Source organism: Cherax quadricarinatus, chromosome 33 (assembly GCF_038502225.1).
Source record: "Cherax quadricarinatus isolate ZL_2023a chromosome 33, ASM3850222v1, whole genome shotgun sequence".
NCBI classification, from domain to species: domain Eukaryota; kingdom Metazoa; phylum Arthropoda; class Malacostraca; order Decapoda; family Parastacidae; genus Cherax; species Cherax quadricarinatus.
Genome location: NC_091324.1, coordinates 6,478,790 through 6,498,486, shown reverse-complemented (window position 1 = coordinate 6,498,486; position 19,697 = coordinate 6,478,790). Strand labels below are relative to the sequence as shown.

The window sequence follows — 19,697 nt, the reverse complement described above, 5'->3', positions numbered from 1 at the left end:
AAAGATGGTTAATTACCCACTTGTCTTTTATTTTTTAAATAATATTTATAAGTGAATACCAGGATGGGTGGCCACCAGCCCGGCTCCCAGAGAATTATTAGTTTAGAATTATTAGCAATGTTATATCAGCATGCAAGGTTGGCACTGAGTGCGATGCTCAGTACCCCACATATCCCACATACTCATCCACCATCCACATACTTCACACAGGTACTAATTACTGACTCTTGACCACATTACAGAGAGGGTGAGGACGGTCACTGGGACGTAAGCAACGGCCGTGGCACTACTACTAACTCCACACAGTACACTGTAGACGGACTCTCCCCCTTCACCGTGTACTCCTTCAGGGTGGTGGCTGTCAACGCCTTGGGCGAGAGTCAACCTTCCAAGGAGTCCTACTACATGGTCACCCTCCGCGAATGTGAGTACCCTTTATCATCATCATTATTAATCGTCATCTATGCTCCGTTGAGGGGAGTGGGGTGGATTGGGTGTTAATTTGTTGGGTTTCCTCGTGGAGTTACGGTCGTTTCCTAAGTGTGGTATTATGCACTGTTGCTCGCCTGCATGATGGGCTCCAGGAGAAATACTGCAGTATATGGCAAGTAAGTTTATTAAGGTATACACAAATACAGTTAAATAGATTATTATACATAGCATATATGTAGAGCCTTGGATAACCCGAAAAAGTCTGACAGAGTGACGTATTTCTATGTACCACACTCATGGTATCGTGTACCACACTCTTGGTAGCGTGTACCACACTCTTGGTAGCGTGTACCACACTCTTGGTATTGTGTACCACACTCGGTATCGTGTATGACACTCTTGGTAGCGTTTACCACGCTCTTGGTAGCGTTTACCACGCTCTTGGTAGCGTTTACCACGCTCTTGGTCTCTTGCTTCGTATATGTTGCCTGGACGACAATCTGCCTTTGAAAAGGATCAGAGACTCGGTAATGACAAGTTTCTGGAAGTGATAAAGAAACTCAGTGACTTATTTTCAGGTACATACAAACATACCTAATCTTGTTTAACCTGCCGGTCTTGTTGGGGGTTGTCAACCTTCTCTGTTAAGGCGCCTCTGCCACGTTTGGGAGCGCTTTTTCTACCTTATGCATTTAATGTTTTTTTTCACTTATCAAATACGAGTTATTTAAATTTAGTGTGATAGTATGTTTTGTCTGTTCGTATTAGTGATCTCACAAGACAGAGCTCTTCCCAGGTCTCACACCTTGATTCCTTCTGTTTTTATAGCGTAGATTTTGTGATATGGTTACAACGGCCCCTTCAGGTCAGGGGAAATGCAGAACTGAAAAACGTTCAGAGAACCTTCGCTGCTCATATGAACTCAGGTTATCAGAGCTCCTGAGAATGCGGGAACTCCCCTGAACCATACTCCTTGGCACGTAGGCGAGAACGGAAAAATTATGGAAGGATTGGTTCCAAATCTGTGACAACAAGAGGCCTGGCAGGTGTGAAACACTTTCAGTGAAAAGGAAGGACACGATAAGTGCACTAAGTGTAAGGAACCCAAGACTCTTCGGTAAGCTCCCTTTGTGCATATGGAGAGTTACAAATATATTCCCTAGTTGTCTTTAAGAGGAAACTTCGCAAGTTCTCATGACAGTTCCTGAACAACCAGGCTGTGATGCCTATGTTGAATTTTGTGCAGCTAGCAACAAAGTCTGGTCAACAAGAGTAGCAACTAGGAAAACTGGTTTGGAACCAGACCGCGGAGATGATGACACCATCTTTACCAGTCCCACATCCTCCCCACCTAATTCTCGACCTACTTCACCCTCGACCTCCTACCTTCACCTTCTTTTACACACACACACAAACACACAGTCTGGCAAGCGATGTAGTAGAGGCAAGAACCATACATAGTTTTAAGACGAGGTATGATAAAGCTCATGGAGCAGGGAGAGGACCTAGTAGCACTCAGTGAAGAGGCGGGGGCAGGAGCTGAGTCTCGACCCCTGCAACCACAATTAGGTGAGTACACACACATACACATACATATACCTTCCCTACCTTGGAAGGAATGGTCCCAAATCTGCACACAGAAATCACTCCCTACGAAAGTAAAAGACTGGGCAGACGATGCAAAATGCCGCCAATAAAAAGTAGGGGCGCCATTGGTACACTAAGAGAAAACACCATAAGTGTCCGGGGCCCAAGACTGTTCAACAGCCTCCCATCAAGCATTAGGGGAATTGCCAATAAACCCCTGGCTGCCTTCAAGAGAGAGCTGGACAGATACCTAAAGTCAGTGCCGGATCAGCCGGGCTGTGGCTCGTACGTCGGACTGCGTGCGGCCAGCAGTAACAGCCTAGTTGATCAGGCCCTGATCCATCGGGAGGCCTGGTCATGGACCGGGCCGCGGGGGCGTTGATCCCCGGAATAACCTCCAGGTAACCTCCAGGTAACATCACCTCCCCTACCATACTTCTGTTCACCCTTTCCCCTCCCCAAGCATAACGCTACTCATTATTCCATCTGCCTTTCAAGCTTTCTACTCTTCACTTTACCTTCTTCCAATACATCCCATCCCCCATTCTCGTTTCCATTCATTCTAGCATCCTCACTTTACCCTCTTCCGATCCGTCCCTCCACCCACCTCTCTAGCCGTCCCTCTACCCACCTCTCCAGCCGTCCTTCAACCCCTCCAGCCATTCGTCCACCCCCTCCAGCCGTTCCTCCACCCACCTTTCCAGCCGTCCCTCCACCCCTCCAACCGTGCCTTCACCCACCTCCCCAAGCCGTTCGTCCACCCACCCTTCCAGCCATCCCTCTACCCACCCCTCCAGCCATCCCTCTACCCACCCCTCCAGCCATCCCTCTATCCACCCCTCTAGCCATCCCTCTACCCATCCCTCCAGCCATCCCTCTACCCATCCCTCCCGCCATCCCGCTACTCACCCCTCCAGCCATCCCTCTACCCACCCCTCTATCCACCCCTCCAGCCATCCCTCTATCCACCCCTCCAGCCATCCCTCTACCCACCTCTCCAGCCATCCCTCTATCCACCCCTCCAGCCATCCCGCTACCCACCCCTCCAGCCATCCCGCTACTCACCCCTCCAGCCATCCCTCTACCCACCCCTCTATCCACCCCTCCAGCCATCCCTCTACCCACCCCTCCAGCCATCCCTCTATCCACCCCTCCAGCCATCCCTCTACCCACCCCTCTATCCACCCCTCCAGCCATCCCTCTACCCCCCCCTCCAGCCATCACTCTATCCACCCCTCCAGCCATCCCTCTATCCACCCCTCCAGCCATCCCTCTACCCACCCCTCCAGCCATCCCTCTACCTACCCCTCCAGCCGTCCCTCTACCCACCCCTCCAGCCATCCCTCTACCCACCCCTCCAGCCATCCCTCTACCCACCCCTCCAGCCATCCCTCTATCCACCCCTCCAGCCATCCCTCTACCCCCCCCTCCAGCCCTACCTCTACCCACCCCTCCAGCCGTCCCTCTACCCCCCCCCCCAGCCATCCCTCTACCCACCCCTCCAGCCATCCCTCTACCCACCCCTCCAGCCATCCGTCTACCCACCCCTCCAGCCATCCCTCTACCCACCCCTCCAGCCATCCCTCTACCCACCCCTCCAGCCGTCCCTCTACCCACCCCTCCAGCCATCCCTCTACCCACCCCTCCAGCCATCCCTCTACCCACCCCTCCAGCCATCCCTCTACCCACCCCTTCAGCCATCCCTCTACCCACCCCTCCAGCCATCCCTCTACCCACCCCTCCAGCCATCCCTCTACCCACCCCTCCAGCCGTCCCTCTACCCACCCCTCCAGCCATCCCTCTACCCACCCCTCCAGCCATCCCTCTACCCACCCCTCCAGCCATCCCTCTACCCACCCCTCCAGCCATCCCTCTACCCACCCCTCCAGCCATCCCTCTACCCACCCCTCCAGCCGTCCCTCTACCCACCCCTCCAGCCATCCCTCTACCCACCCCTCGAGCCATCCCTCTACCCACCCCTCCAGCCATCCCTCTACCCACCCCTCCAGCCATCCCTCTACCCACCCCTCCAGCCATCCCTCTACCAACCCCTCGAGCCATCCCTCTACCCACCCCTCCAGCCGTCCCTCTACCCACCCCTCCAGCCGTCCCTCTACCCTCCTCTCCAGGTCAGGATGTTCTTCATACACCTCTCTTAATGACACACACCTCGCAACTTTTCTGACGGGACAAGACGCAACTTTTTGGGTCGTCTTTGTTTCCTTTCAGTTTCTTCACAAGGAAACTCAGAGACCAAGATGGTGAGGAGATCGTCTCTAGGACACCAAGGAAACAATATTGTCATGGATTACAATACACACACGCCCTTAAAAACATCTAACAAGCTGAATTACTGAAGACGGGATACTACGAACCTGCGTGTGCTCCAGTAACTGCAGTTAAACAATCACAAATAGGTAATTCTCTTTCTGTCTGTTTCTTTCTTTCTCTTTGCTCGGTCGAGCGCGCACGAATCCGTAAACACACACGCACACACACTCACGCACACGCACGCACACGCACACACACGCACACACACGCACACACACGCACACACACGCACACACGCACACACGCACACACACGCACACACGCACACACACGCACAAACACGCACACACACGCGCGTGCACACACACACACACACACACACACACACACACACACCCCGCGCATGCACACACACACACACACACACACACATCTCTCCGTGGGTCCTTAGAGAGGGAGCAGAGAAGTTGTGTGTGCCACTAACAATTTTCAACACATCCATTAAAACTGGACGACTATCTGAGCTATGGAAGACGGCAAATGTAGTCCCCATTTTTAAGAAAGGAGACAGACACGAGGCACTAAACTATAGACCAGTATCACTGACGTGTATAGTATGCAAAGTCATGGAGATTATCAGGAGGAGAGTGGTGGAACACCTAGAAAGGAACAAACTTATGAACGAAAACCAGCAGGGATTCAGGGAAGGCAGATCCTGTTACAGGAGTTTTATGACAATGTAACGGATGTAAGACACGAGAGAGAAGGGTGGGTAGATTGCATTTTCTTGGACTGAAAAAAGGCCTTCGACACAGTCTCTCACAAGACATTAGTGCAAGAGCTAGAGGATCAGGCATGTATAACAGGAAGGACACTGCAATGGATCAGAGAATACCTGACAGGGAGGCAACAACAAATCATGGTACTTGACAAGGTATCAAAGTGGGCGCCTTTGACAAAAGGGGTTCCACAGGGGGCAGCCCTAGGACCAGTGCTATTTTTGGTATATGTGAATGACATGACGGAAGGGATAGACTCAGAAATGTCCTTATTTGCAGGTGATGTAAAGTTAATGAGGAGAATTAAATCGGATGAGGATCAGGCAGGACTACAAAGAGACCTGGACAAGCTGGAAGCTTGATCCAGCAGCTGGCTCCTCGAATTTAGCCCCGCCAAATGCAAAGTCATGAAGATCGGGGAAGTGCAAAGAAGACCGCAGACAGAGTATAGGCTAAGTGGCCAAAGACTGCAAACCTCACTCAAGGAAAAGGACCTTGGGGTGAGTATAATACCGAGCACATCTCCTGAGGTGCACATCAACCAGATAATTGCTGCAGCATACGGGCGCCTTGCAATCCTGAGAATAGCATTCCGATACCTCAGTAAGAAATCGTTTAAGACTCTGTACACCGTGTACGTCAGGCCCATACTGGAGTATGCAGCACCAGTCTGGAACCCACACCTGATCAAGCACGTCAAGAAATTAGAGAAAGTGCAAAGGTTTGCAACAAGGCTAGTTCCAGAGCTAAGGGAAATGTCCTACGAAGAAAGGTTAAGGGAAATCGGCCTTACGACACTGGAGGACAGGAGGATTAGGGGAGACATGATAACGACATACAAAATACTGTGAGGAATTGACAAGGCGGACAGAGACAGGATGTTCCAGAGATGGGACACAGAAACAAGGGGTCACAATTGGAAGTTGAAGACTCAGATGAGTCAAAGAGATGTTAAGAAGTTTTGTTTAGTCATAGAGTCGTCAGGAAGTGGAATAGTCTGGGAAGTGATGGAGTGGAGGCAGGAACCGTATATAGTTTTAAGACGAGGTATGATAAAGCACATGGTGCAGGGGGAGAGAGGACCTAGTAGCGATCAGTTTGAGTACACACACACACACATCAGAGGATGCAATGGGAGTCACAGTGGGAGGTGGAAAGGGAGAGATCCGTGTTTGTCTATGGGCTAGACGAAGCTAAAGGGGAAACTTATGATGAAAGAAAGCAGGAGGAGAAAAAAGCGATTGAAGGTATCATGAAGGTGATAGGCGAGGGGGACATGACCCAGGTGGCAAATTTTCGGAGAATTGGGTGGTTCACAAAGAAAAGGAATCGGCCTCTCAAAGTAATTTTCAAGGCAGAATCAACCCGAACCATGATCCTGCAGGAGAAAGCACGGCTGAGAGGCAAGCAGGAGTTCCGGAGTGTGTACCTCGATCGAGACAGAACACAGGACGAAAGGAAGACAATGAAAGAGAGAGTTCAAAAACGAAAGGAGAAATGGGAGGAAATGAAAAAGGAGAGCAGAATAACCCAGGATCAAATGGAAGGACAAGCGCACCCCCCAGAAACACCTGCAGAAGGACTCCAGCCACGACACCCCCAAGGCAACTGAACAATGCAAACCAACCATCACACACCGATCCCTCTGTTTCCACCCCCCGCACCACAGTTACAGTATTAGAACAGAAGTTGAAGGTTTGGTACACAAATGCAGATGGATTAACGAATAAACATGAGGAATGGCAAGAAAGAATCAGTGAGAAGTCCCCAGACATCATAGCAGTTACAGAAACAAAACTCACGGAGACAATAACAGATGCAATCTTCCCACCAGGATACCAGATCATGAGGAAAGATAGAAGGGGCAGGGGGGGAGGTGGGGTTGCTCTGCTCGTAAAAAACAGATGGAAATTCGAGAAAATGGAAGGAATAGATGAGACGGGAGAAAGAGACTACATAGCAGGTACACTTCAGTCTGGGGAACACAAAGTGGTCATTGCAGTGTTGTATAATCCACCACAGAACTGCAGGAGGCCAAGAGAGGAATATGAAGAGAGCAACAGAGCAATGGTGGACACACTTGCTGAGGTGGCAAGAAGAGCTCACTCCAGCAGAGCAAAGTTGCTGGTTATGAGGGATTTCAACCACAGGGAGATTGACTGGGAAAACCTGGAGCCACATGGGGGTCCCGAAACATGGAGAGCCAGGATGTTGGACGTGGTGCTGGAAAACCTCATGCACCAACATGTTAAGGACACTACCAGAGTGAGAGGGGAGGATGAACCAGCAAGATTGGACCTTGTGTTCACCCTGGGCAGCTCAGATATTGAGGACATCAAGTATGAGAGTCCCCTAGGAGCTAGCGACCATGTGGTTCTGTGCTTTGAATACATAGTAGAGCTGCAAGTGGAGAGAATAACAGGAGTTGAATGGGAAAAGCCTGACTATAGAAGAGGGGACTACATAGGGTTGAAGAACTTCCTGCGGGAGGTCCAGTGGGACAGAGAACTGGCAGGAAAGCCAGTAAATGAAATGATGGAATATGTAACAACAAAATGCAAGGAGGCAGTGGAAAGGTTTATTCCCAAGGGCAACAGTAACAACGGGAAGACCAGAACGAGCCCCTGGTTTACCCGATGGTGTAAGGAGACAAAAACAAAGTGCAATAGAGAATGGAAAAAGTACAGAAGGCAGAGAACACAAGAAAATAGGGAGATCAGTCGCAGAGCCAGGAATGAGTATGCACAGGTAAGGAGGGAGGCCCAGCGACAGTATGAAAATGACATAGCATCGAGAATCAAGACTGACCCGAAACTGTTGTATAGCCACATCAGGAGGAAGACAACAATCAAAGACCAGGTGATCAGATTAAGGACAGAAGGTGGAGAACTCACAAGAAATGATCAGGAGGTATGTGAGGAGCTGAACAGGAGATTTAAGGAAGTTTTTACAGTAGAGACAGGAAGGGCTGTGGGAAGACAGCACAGAAGGGAACATCAAGAGGGAATATACCAACAAGTGTTGGATGACATACGAACAACTGAGGAGGAGGTGAAGAAGCTCTTAAGTGACCTTGACACCTCTAAGACGATGGGACCGGACAACATCTCCCCATGGGTCCTTAGAGAAGGAGCAGAGATGCTGTGCATGCCTCTAACCACAATCTTCAACACATCCCTTGAAACTGGGCAACTACCTGAGAAATGGAAGACAGCTAATGTAGTCCCCATATTTAAGAAAGGAAACAGAAATGAGGCACTAAACTACAGACCTGTGTCTCTGACATGTATTGTGTGCAAAGTCATGGAGAAGATTATCAGGAGGAGAGTGGTCGAACACCTGGAAAGGAACAAGATTATAAATGAAAACCAGCATGGGTTCATGGAAGGCAAATCTTGTATCACAAACCTCCTGGAGTTTTATGACAAGGTAACAGAAGTAAGACACGAGAGAGAGGGGTGGGTAGATTGCGTTTTCCTAGACTGCAGGAAGGCCTTTGACACAGTTCCCCACAAGAGATTAGTGCAGAAGCTGGAGGATCAGGCGCACGTAAAAGGGAGGGCACTGCAATGGATAAGGGAATACCTGACAGGGAGGCAGCAACGAGTCATGGTACGTGAAGAGGTATCACAGTGGGCGCCTGTTACGAGCGGGGTCCCACAGGGGTCAGTTCTAGGACCAGTGCTATTTTTGATATATGTGAACGACATGATGGAAGGAATAGACTCTGAAGTGTCCCTGTTCGCAGATGACGTGAAGTTGATGAGAAGAATTAAATCGGACGAGGATGAGGCAGGACTGCAAAGCGACCTGGACAGGCTGGACATGTGGTCCAGCAACTGGCTTCTCGAATTCAATCCAGCCAAATGCAGTCTTGAAGATTGGGGAGGGGCAAAGAAGACCGCAGACAGAGTATAGGCTAGGTGGACAAAGACTACAGACCTCACTCAGGGAGAAAGACCTTGGGGTGACCATAACACCGAGCACATCACCGGAGGCACACATCAACCAAATAACCGCTGCAGCATACGGGCGCCTGGCAAACCTGAGAATAGCGTTCCGATACCTTAATAAGGAATCGTTCAAGACACTGTACACTGTGTATGTTAGGCCCATACTGGAGTATGCAGCACCAGTCTGGAACCCACACCTGGTCAAGCACGTCAAGAAGTTAGAGAAAGTACAAAGGTTTGCAACAAGGCTAGTCCCAGAGCTCAAGGGAATGTCGTACGAGGAAAGGTTAAGGGAAATCGGACTGACGACACTGGAGGACAGAAGGGTCAGGGGAGACATGATAACGACATACAAGATACTGCGGGGAATAGACAAGGTGGACAGAGATAGGATGTTCCAGAGAGAGGACACAGGGACAAGGGGTCACAACTGGAAGCTGAAGACTCAGACGAGTCACAGGGACGTTAGGAAGTATTTCTTCAGTCATAGAGTTGTCAGCAAGTGGAATAGCCTAGCAAGTGAGGTAGTGGAGGCAGGAACCATACATAGTTTTAAGAAGAGGTATGACAAAGTTCAGGAAGCAGAGAGAGAGGATCCAGTAGCGATCAGTGAAGAGGCGGGGCCAGGAGCTGAGTCTCGACCCCTGCAACCACAATTAGGTAAGTACAATTAGTTGAGTACACACACACACACACGCACAATAATGGTAACTAACACACACACACACACACACACACACACACACACACACACACACACACACACACACACATATCAGAGCATAATTAAATACAACTGGGTGCAAACTATTTAAACTGCATCTGCTCACTTGTAGAAACATTAGAATTTAATTAACTTGACGTAATTAAATAAGTCACAGCTTTTCTTATAGTTATGCCTTGAATACACGTTTACTGAATTCCCCTTTTCTTCAGTGCTCCGCCAACAGAAATGCTTAAGTGTATCTCATCGTTTTTTGCTCAAGCTCTGGGAAAAAGTTGCATTATATGTTTGGATAGTATCCAACTCCATAGAAGTAGAAAGTAGAATCCTAATACCACCTACTTTCCTACTTCCATTGCACCTATAATGGTTACAGGCTGATGACTGTACTGGTGACTCCGCATATTTATGCAGCTTGCGATGCTTTTATTCATACTCACGTGTTAAAATCCTTAAATTGTAATGGATACAAGTTAAGGCTTTATAATGTTTTGTTGTAAAAATGGTCCATGGTAAATTAAGAAATAAAAATATAGTGGGTGCAAGCTCTTCAGTTGAGTGTGTTCACTTTTAAGCCGTGAGTGCTTATCACTTGGCCGATTTTCTTCTCTCAGCAACCATCACTGCAACCAGTACACATCTAGAACTCACACAACCTTCATATTGCAATAGTTTTCCGTCTTGCTGTTCTTGTTCACACTGCTGTTCCTCTTCACACTACAAGCATATTTGCGGCACAACTGTAGTAATATGTAAATATATATGCCCGTGTATTATTCAAATAATTTCAAAACTATTCACACACACACACATCTATATATATATATATATATATATATATATATATATATATATATATATATATATATATATATATATATATATATATATATATATATATATGATGGGGTCCACCTCTGGTGTGAATTTTGGGACCCACAGCCTCGGAGAAGTGGATAAAAAGGCTTCAAGGAAGAATATTTGGATTTCTTCCTGAAGCCGTTTGAATATTCCACTTCCCCTACCACCCCATCTTTTCATTCTTTTTTACCAATAGGTATATTTTATTACATAATATGGTACAAAAATGTTTAAGAGATACATTGTTGATATAAAGATGACATACACAGTACATGAGATGTGAGAGATAATTGTCTAGTACATATTGTTACATGTTTGTCACTGATTATAATGCAAAAATCTCATCCAGCTCTTCAGAACTGTGGCGCGTGCCCAAAATACAGCAGGCATTACCCCTCTGAACAGCAGCGCTGAGTCCCTGGAACAGAAAACTAGCTGCTCTGGGATCCCTAGTTACCCTGATGAGACTTTTGCCTAGCTCCTTAAGGAACTTTGATGCACTCTTTCCCCATGTGCCAAGGGTCTCTGAGCCTATGGGAACAAACACATAATGATGGGCAAGTTCTAAATATTTTCTAGACTTTTGAGACTCCCTGAAGCTGGCGGCTGCCCCTCCTTCTTCCCTGGTGTATTGGAGATAGGTATCAGCCAAGGTAGACGCACATGTGTAGTCCCACATCACCTCTTACCGTTTGTCCAGGCTTGAAGTGTGATACCATCTGGACGCTTCTGGCTGCCATCAGATCTGCATAGTTGGGGGTGGCTCCCTTACTGCTGGGCATCCGGCTGTTGTGAGGCTCCTCTTGATAATGTTATTAACCTCATGTCTTACAATCTTTCCCTCGGATTTACGGCACACAAGACCATGGTACCCGAATCGGTCTGCTGCTTCATTGCCACAAATACACCTGTGTTCGGCGAGAATAGGGGCGGCAAGTCGAAGGGCAGCACCAATGCGGATGGTCTGTGGGTCGATCCGTGTGCCGAGGCTGGAGTTGGGAACAGCCAACAGAAAGTCCCCTGCATGAGGAGCTCTCCCTCCCAGGAGGCGGGCTCTATCCTTTCCTGACACACTGAAGCATTGTTGTTCTCCACTATCGGGCCATCCCAGTGCGACTGTTTGTAGTTGTTGGGGAGCAGGTCTGGTTTCAGAGCCCGTTAGATTATCCCAGATCATAGCTCCGTCAATGAACTTTTGGTCCTGGACTCCAATCTTGTCCCTAAGATGTTCAGGGAGAATCGCTGCTACAAGCCCTCTGGATGCAATACATGAGGACAGAAAAGCAGGTAGTGCAATCTGTGATGACTTGCGGACACTAATGCCTCCTAGTTTGACTGGAAGTGTAGCTTAGTTCCACTCCCCATATGCATCCTTCCTTTCTGTTCATCTTTCCTCCATATCTCTTTAGCTTTTCCTTCTCTATGCCAAGTCTCACACTGAAGAAACAGTTGCACCAGAATCACGCAGATCCATTGTCTTTCTTTATTTACTTGTTTGCGAAAGCACATTGTCGAGATTGAAAAAATATATGTAAAATGAACAAGCCTTTGAACCTGCCTGTACCTTTCTTCACAAACGAAATTAATTATGGCCAGAATTACGGAAGGCGAAGTTAATCAAAGGTCAGAATAATATTCACGATTTAGCTCAAATTTTCAGAGGAATTACCGCTGGTGGGGAAATTCTCCAGCACTTTTCTTTTCTTTCCAGGTAGTGTAAAGAAAGTGTTCGTGTCACTGTAACTTTGTAAGAGCTAATAAGTGTTCGTGTCACAGTGAATGTGTAAGTGTTAATGTCACTGTAACTTATATGTTAGTGTTCGTATAATTGTAATGTGTAAGAGCTAGCAAGTGTTTGTATCACTAGCTTTGTAAGAGTTATAATTATTTGTGTCACTGTAACTTACCTAGACGTAGGTGGTTGGCCCAAGCACCTGGCACTTCCATGCTTGGTGTTGGTGCATCTGGCACTTCCAGACTTGGTGTTGGTGCACCTGGCACTTCCAAGCTTGATGATGGCACACTTGGCATCACTAGTTTTGTGTTGGCACACCTGACACTTTCACTTGCGTTTATACAAGGTTTATTAGCCACAGAAAATAGGGGATGGGGGTGAAGGAAGTGACATGGGAGGGAAGGGGAGGTAGGGAAAGAGAGTTCCGGCAAGGTGGTGCAGGATTGAGTAGGGGTTAGGAGGAGGGGAAAAGGGTGCTACAGCAGGGAGGTGAAGAGATATACAATACTAGGAGAGTGGTAAGGAGGGGGACGGAGTGCTGTTATGGAGTGCGGAATGTAATAGAGAGATGGGAATGGTGTAATAATCGGTGGTAGAGGGTGGGGGTGAGGAGAGGGGATATAGCAGGGGGTGAGGAGAGAGGATATAGTTATGGGAGAGGGGGGAAAGGATAGGGGAGGGTGTTCGGTTGGAGAGCGGTGAGTATAGAGGTGGGGAGATAATGTTGAAGAGAGGGGAGGAAAGGGACGTGGGGTGGAGGACAGTGATTGGTAAGGGTGGAAGGAAGGGGAAAGTTGTTACCATACCCTGGGGATCAAACAATAGCTTTAGCTCTTGTGACTTCCTTGATATATATATATATATATATATATATATATATATATATATATATATATATATATATATATATATATATATATATATATATATATATATATATATATATATATATATATATATATATATATATATATATATATATATATATATATATCTCAAGGAAGTCTCAGAAGCACTCTCCAGTGAGCTCAATATCTGGTTCTTGGATGATGGTACCCTAGCTGGAACTACAGAATCTCTCCTAGAGGACATCAGAAATATTAAAGACATGGGAGAGAGCCTGGGCCTATCTTTAAACCCCATCAAATGTGAAATGGTTTCTACCAATCGACAGATGATCCAGAACATTAGTGCTATTTTACCAGGAGCACGAGCCATTAATCCAGCCAACAGCACTCTCCTTGGAGCTCCTCTTGGGCCCAATGCCACCGATCTGATCCTAGAAAAAAAGATCTCACAGTTCAGGACGATGGAAGGCAGGATGAAAGACATCGATACACATGATGCCTTTTACCTACTCACCAGGTGCATCTCAATCCCAAAACTTACCTACTTCCTGAGATGCTCCCCAGCCTTCAGCATTCCGAAACTCAAGGAATATGACTCTCTACTTAAGACCATACTAGAGAGAATATTGGACCTTTCCCTCGAAGATGGACAGTGGTTGCAAGCCTCACTTTGTCAGGCTTGGGGGGCTGGGAGTACACAAATCCTCCCTGATTGCCCTACCAGCTTTCCTGTCCTCTTCCATAGCATCAAATGAGTTAAAACAAATTCTTCCAGACAACCTCAGTGATTCAGCAGGAATACAGGACCCTAGCTATGCCAGTGCCAGCACTGAATGGGAGACTTGCTGCTCCAGCACCAAAACCTAGTGCAGCACTGGCCAACAAACAGTCTAGTTGGGATGGCCACATCGCTGAAAAGGTGCTTTCCAACATGCTTAGGGCTGTAACATCAGACAGGGAGACTGTCCGTCTCCAAGCTGTGAGTGCACATTACTCCAGGAACTTTCAACAGTTCCAGTTTCGGCAATGGGAACACGCCTCGACCCTAAGACCCTCCGTATTGCATTGGCTCTGCGCCATGTTGCCCCAATTCACACGGAATATACGTGTATTTGCGGCAATGCGCAAGCCGACCAGTATGGTCTACATGGTTTTAACTGTTCCAAAACCAAGGGCTGGCATGCAAGACACAATGAACTCAATGACATCATAAAGAGAACCCTTGCTACAGCTGGATGCCCAGCCGAGAGAGAGCCCTGATCACTAGCAGCCAACAATACCCACAACCCAGCAAACCACCCAGACGGGATCACCATCTGTCCTTGGAAGAATAGCAAGCTCTTAACATGGGACTATACCTGTATGTCGGTGCTGGCTGACACCTACATCTATCACAGTGTCGGACGACAGGGAGGAGTACAAGATCAGCAAATACAACAGTATCAGTTTGTCCCAGTGGGATCAGAAACCTTGGGATCATGGGGAAAAAATGCCATGCTTTTCCTTAAAGAACTGGGTTCCAGACTCATCAACACCACCAGGAACCCAAAGGCAGCCATTTTCATGTTCCAGCACCTCAGCGTGGCCATCCAGAGGGAAAATGCTTGCTGCATAGTGGGCTCGCGTCCGGCTTCGGAGGAGCTGGAGGAGATTCATAATCTTTGATATATTGTACCAATGTAATCATGTTTGTGTTTTCTGTCAATGTATTCTGTCTATCAATAAAATTTCATATAGAATATAAAATATAGGGGATGGTAGGAGAAAAAAATAAACAGCTCCAGAGAGAACCTTGAGTTTTCCCTGAGGTACGCTTATCTTGTCTGAGGATGAGGGTCCCCAGTGAAGTTCTAGAGGTGGTACCGCCCTATATATATATATATATATATATATATATATATATATATATATATATATATATATATATATATATATATATATATATATATATATACAGTGGTCCCTCGCTTTTCGTAGTTCTCGGCAATCGTAAATTTCGCCAATCATAGGGGTATTTTCGTATAAACATGTACTCGCTTTTCATAGGTTGACTCGCGAATAGTAGTTCGTCTGGGACGCATACGCACGGTGTCAGCTGGGGCGGCGTCCCTACCCAGCCAGTCTGGCATTGTTTACCAGTGAGTGAAGGTCCCCTCAAGTGCTCCTACGAAATATTTCATAATATCCCACTCATTTTAGTGCTTGCAATTACTAAATAAGCTACCATGGCTCCAAAGAAAGCTTCTAGTGCCAAGCCTGTGGTAAAGAAGGTGAGAAATATGTACAGTGGCAAAGTCTTGGGCCATTTTCGGGAAGTGTTAAAGAGACACCAGAAACAGAGCTCTCTCCACAGTTACTTTGCGAGACAGGACTAGAGTGACTCTCAAGGTGGTCCTAGTGGCATTAAGAAACAGAGAAGAGAAGCAACCCCAGAGAAACAATTGGTACCTGAGGTGTTGCTGGAAGGGGATTCCCCTTCCAAACTGTAAACAATCCAATCTCTCTCCTCCTCCAGTCTCCCATACACTAAGAAGAATCTCCAATAAAGGTAAGTGTTATGCTGTTAATGTTTCATTCATCATTTCCCATTGTATTGTTTATGTACTATATGTATATTTCATGTAAAAATTTTTTTTTTTAATACTTCTGGGTGTCAGGAACGGATTAATTGTATTTACATTATTTCTTATGGGGAAAATTGATTCGCAAATCGTAAATTTCGTTTATAGTAACGGCTCCAGGAACGGATTAATTACGAAAACCGAGGGACCACTGTGTATATATATATATATATATATATATATATATATATATATATATATATGTGTGTGTGTGTGTGTGTGTGTCGTGCCAAATAGGTAAAATTTGTTTATTAGTAAGAACTTGTTTAAAATTAAGTTCTTGCTAAAATTTTCTCATATACGTTTAAAGATATATTTTTTTCATTATGTTAATGTAAAATTATTAAAATCATGGGGGAGCACTAAACGCGAAGGATTATACAGCGCATGTGGGGGGGGGGATGGAAGGTATTCAGTCTCAATTCAGGGAACCGGAGCACAGATCCAATTCCCTAGATCAAGAACTCCTCACCAGCGTCACCTCCCTTGAAAAAGCCTGTTAATGTAAAAATTCATAATTTTGCACCAAAGGAACCTTAGAAAACTTACCTAACCTTATTATAATAAGCGCAATTTAATGTAGCCTAATCCAACTCTGACATTCATAAATTCAGTGTTCTGAGATCTGCTAAGCAGTAGATCTCATTTGTAATATTGAGCCATGGAAGATTTAGGCATGGCAAGAATGTAAGACATGGATTCTAACTCTGTACTCTCCTCTGAGGTTTGGGGAAAGTGGTTAGGAAAACTTTCTTCCCTCCACTTGGTAGAGAAGGGATAACTGTCGCAGTGACCCTGGGGTCACATAACTATCGAAGGAGAGGGGGAGAAATTATATAGGTGGTGGAATAAATTCCACCAGAGAGAGAGAGATGGGGCCTATAGCCTCGGAGAACGATATTAAAGAGGTTTCGAGGACAAAAAATGGAGTTCTACCTGAAGTTATTTGAATATTAATAAATTCATAAAGGAGGATCACTGCAGCAGGCCAACAGGCCTGCTGCAGGAGGAACACTGCAGTAGGCCTCTAGGCCCATGTGGAAAAAGACACTTATGTACAGTTCATGACATTTATGAAAAGGAAACGTTTCGCCACGAGTGGCTTCTTCAGTCCTAATACAGAGAAAACTAAGAAAACGCATATATATAGTGGCAAGAGTCAGGTGAAGTGACGCGTGGGTAGAGGTGGTGGTAATAGTAGTAGTAGTAGGGCCTGCTGCTGAGGGTCATAAGATGACCCTCACCTCTTTTGATACACCTATAAATTCCCTTCTTATGCCCTAGTAGATATTTCAGCCTATTATTCATCCATTTTGGGTCATTTCTATTTGATCTAATTTCTTTATACGGGATAAACGTTCTTTGAGCAGCATGTACAGTGTTCAGAAAACTGTCATATTGATAGGTCTCTTCGTTACCCCAGTCAACAGATGATAAGTGTTCTCTAAGCCCATGTATTTGTCCAACCTAAACTTGAAACTACTCAAGGTTCTTGCTGCAATAACCCGACTAGGTAGACTGTTCCACTCATCAACTACCCTATTTCCAAACCAATGCTTTCCTATATCCTTTCTAAATCTAAACTTATCTAATTTGAATCCATTATTGCGGGTTCTCTCTTGGAGAAATATCCCCAAAACTTTATTTATATCCCCTTTGTTAATACCCATCTTCCACTTATACACCTTGATCATGTCTCCCCTCATTCTTCGTCTTAAAAGTCTTCATACGGAAGATTTCTAATGTATGAATTAATTTGGTCATTCTACGCTGAATGTTTTCTAACGAATTAATATCCATTCTGTAATATGGAAACCGGTTTGAGCTGTCTCATACATGCAAATATCCCTATTTTTATGTAATATGATACATAAGGCTTGGAAATATAAACACATAGGCAGTATAATGTGATTGTTTATTGACAACGTTTCGCCCACACAGTGGACTTTTTCAAGTCGGTGTTTTATACCATTTACTTCCATACAAAAGGCTTAAAGGGTATATTGATGGTACACAGGCTTAAAGGGTACATTAATTGTACACAAGTTTAAAGGGTACATTGATGGTACACAAGGCTTAAGGGATACATAGATGGTACAGAGATGGGGGTACATGCGGTTTCGGGGATAGATTACAAGTACACTGAGCCACGTGTGCGTCTAAAATTTCATCACAAAAATCTCATCGAGCTCTTGGCTGTTCCGGTTATTTGTAAGAGCGTCAGAGGCAGCAGCACGCCAGGGAAGGTGCGCTCACACGTTACTGGTAATTCTCGTATATTAGAGAGATGACATAAGCAGTTTGTGTAGAATGGGGGTGGAATTTAGGCTGCTAAATGCCTTCTCGTCTAGCGGGCCCCCTTGTTAGTGGTCGTTAGAAGGGCAATTAACGGGACGTTATCCATCATAGTTATTGTATTTGGTAGTGGGTATAGTGTGTGAGGGAAGTGTAGGGGAGGAGAGCAAGACAAAGTAAGGGGAGGAGGAAAGAGCAAGGGGAGCTGAGGAACACAAAAAAGACTGTAAGTAAATGTAACCATCAGTTTTGCTGCTGCTGCTGCTGCTGCTGCTGCTGCTGCTGCTGCTGCTGCTGCTGCTGCTGCTCATGCTGCTGCTGCTGCTGCTGCTGCTGCTCATGCTGCTGCTGCTGCTGCTCATGCTGCTGCTGCTGCTCATGCTGCTGCTGCTGCTCATGCTGCTGCTGCTGCTCATGCTGCTGCTGCTGCTCATGCTGCTGCTCATGCCGCTGCTGCTGCTCATGCTGCTGCTGCTGCTCATGCCGCTGCTGCTGCTCATGCTGCTGCTGCTGCTCATGCCGCTGCTGCTGCTCATGCCGCTGCTGCTGCTCATGCCGCTGCTGCTGCTCATGCCGCTGCTGCTGCTCATGCCGCTGCTGCTGCTCATGCCGCTGCTGGTGCTCATGCCGCTGCTGCTGCTCATGCCGCTGCTGGTGCTCATGCTGCTGTTGCTGCTCATGCCGCTGCTGCTGCTCATGCCGCTGCTGCTGCTCATGCCGCTGCTGCTGCTCATGCCGCTGCTGCTGCTCATGCCGCTGCTGCTGCTCATGCTGCTGCTGCTGCTCATGCCGCTGCTGCTGCTCATGCTGCTGCTGCTGCTCATGCTGCTGCTGCTGCTCATGCTGCTGCTGCTGCTCATGCCGCTGCTGCTGCTCATGCTGCTGCTGCTGCTCATGCTGCTGCTGCTGCTCATGCCGCTGCTGCTGCTCATGCTGCTGCTGCTGCTCATGCCGCTGCTGCTGCTCATGCTGCTGCTGCTGCTGCTGCTCATGCTGCTGCTGCTGCTCATGCCGCTGCTGCTGCTCATGCCGCTGCTGCTGCTCATGCCGCTGCTGCTGCTCATGCTGCTGCTGCTGCTCATGCCGCTGCTGCTGCTCATGCTGCTGCTGCTGCTCATGCTGCTGCTGCTGCTCATGCCGCTGCTGCTGCTCATGCTGCTGCTGCTGCTCATGCTGCTGCTGCTGCTCATGCTGCTGCTGCTGCTCATGCCGCTGCTGCTGCTCATGCTGCTGCTGCTGCTCATGCTGCTGCTGCTGCTCATGCCGCTGCTGCTGCTCATGCTGCTGCTGCTGCTCATGCCGCTGCTGCTGCTCATGCTGCTGCTGCTGCTCATGCTGCTGCTGCTGCTCATGCCGCTGCTGCTGCTCATGCTGCTGCTGCTGCTCATGCTGCTGCTGCTGCTCATGCCGCTGCTGCTGCTCATGCTGCTGCTGCTGCTCATGCTGCTGCTGCTGCTCATGCCGCTGCTGCTGCTCATGCTGCTGCTGCTGCTCATGCTGCTGCTGCTGCTCATGCCGCTGCTGCTGCTCATGCTGCTGCTGCTGCTCATGCTGCTGCTGCTGCTGCTCATGCTGCTGCTGCTGCTCATGC

At 47.3% G+C, this 19,697-nt stretch overlaps 1 protein-coding gene across 2 annotated transcripts in view; it reads left to right on the top strand.

Annotated features, from left to right (window-relative positions):
• Positions 1 to 266: 266 nt before the first annotated feature.
• Positions 267 to 19,697, top strand: part of Ptp99A (Protein tyrosine phosphatase 99A) — a 727,568-nt gene continuing 708,137 nt past the window's right edge. For both annotated transcript variants that reach the window (XM_070090786.1, XM_070090785.1), the window contains exon 1: positions 267 to 424. In XM_070090786.1, the coding sequence (XP_069946887.1) occupies positions 406 to 424 (19 nt within the window). In that variant the 5' untranslated portion in view covers positions 267 to 405. The remainder of the gene's footprint in view (positions 425 to 19,697) is intronic.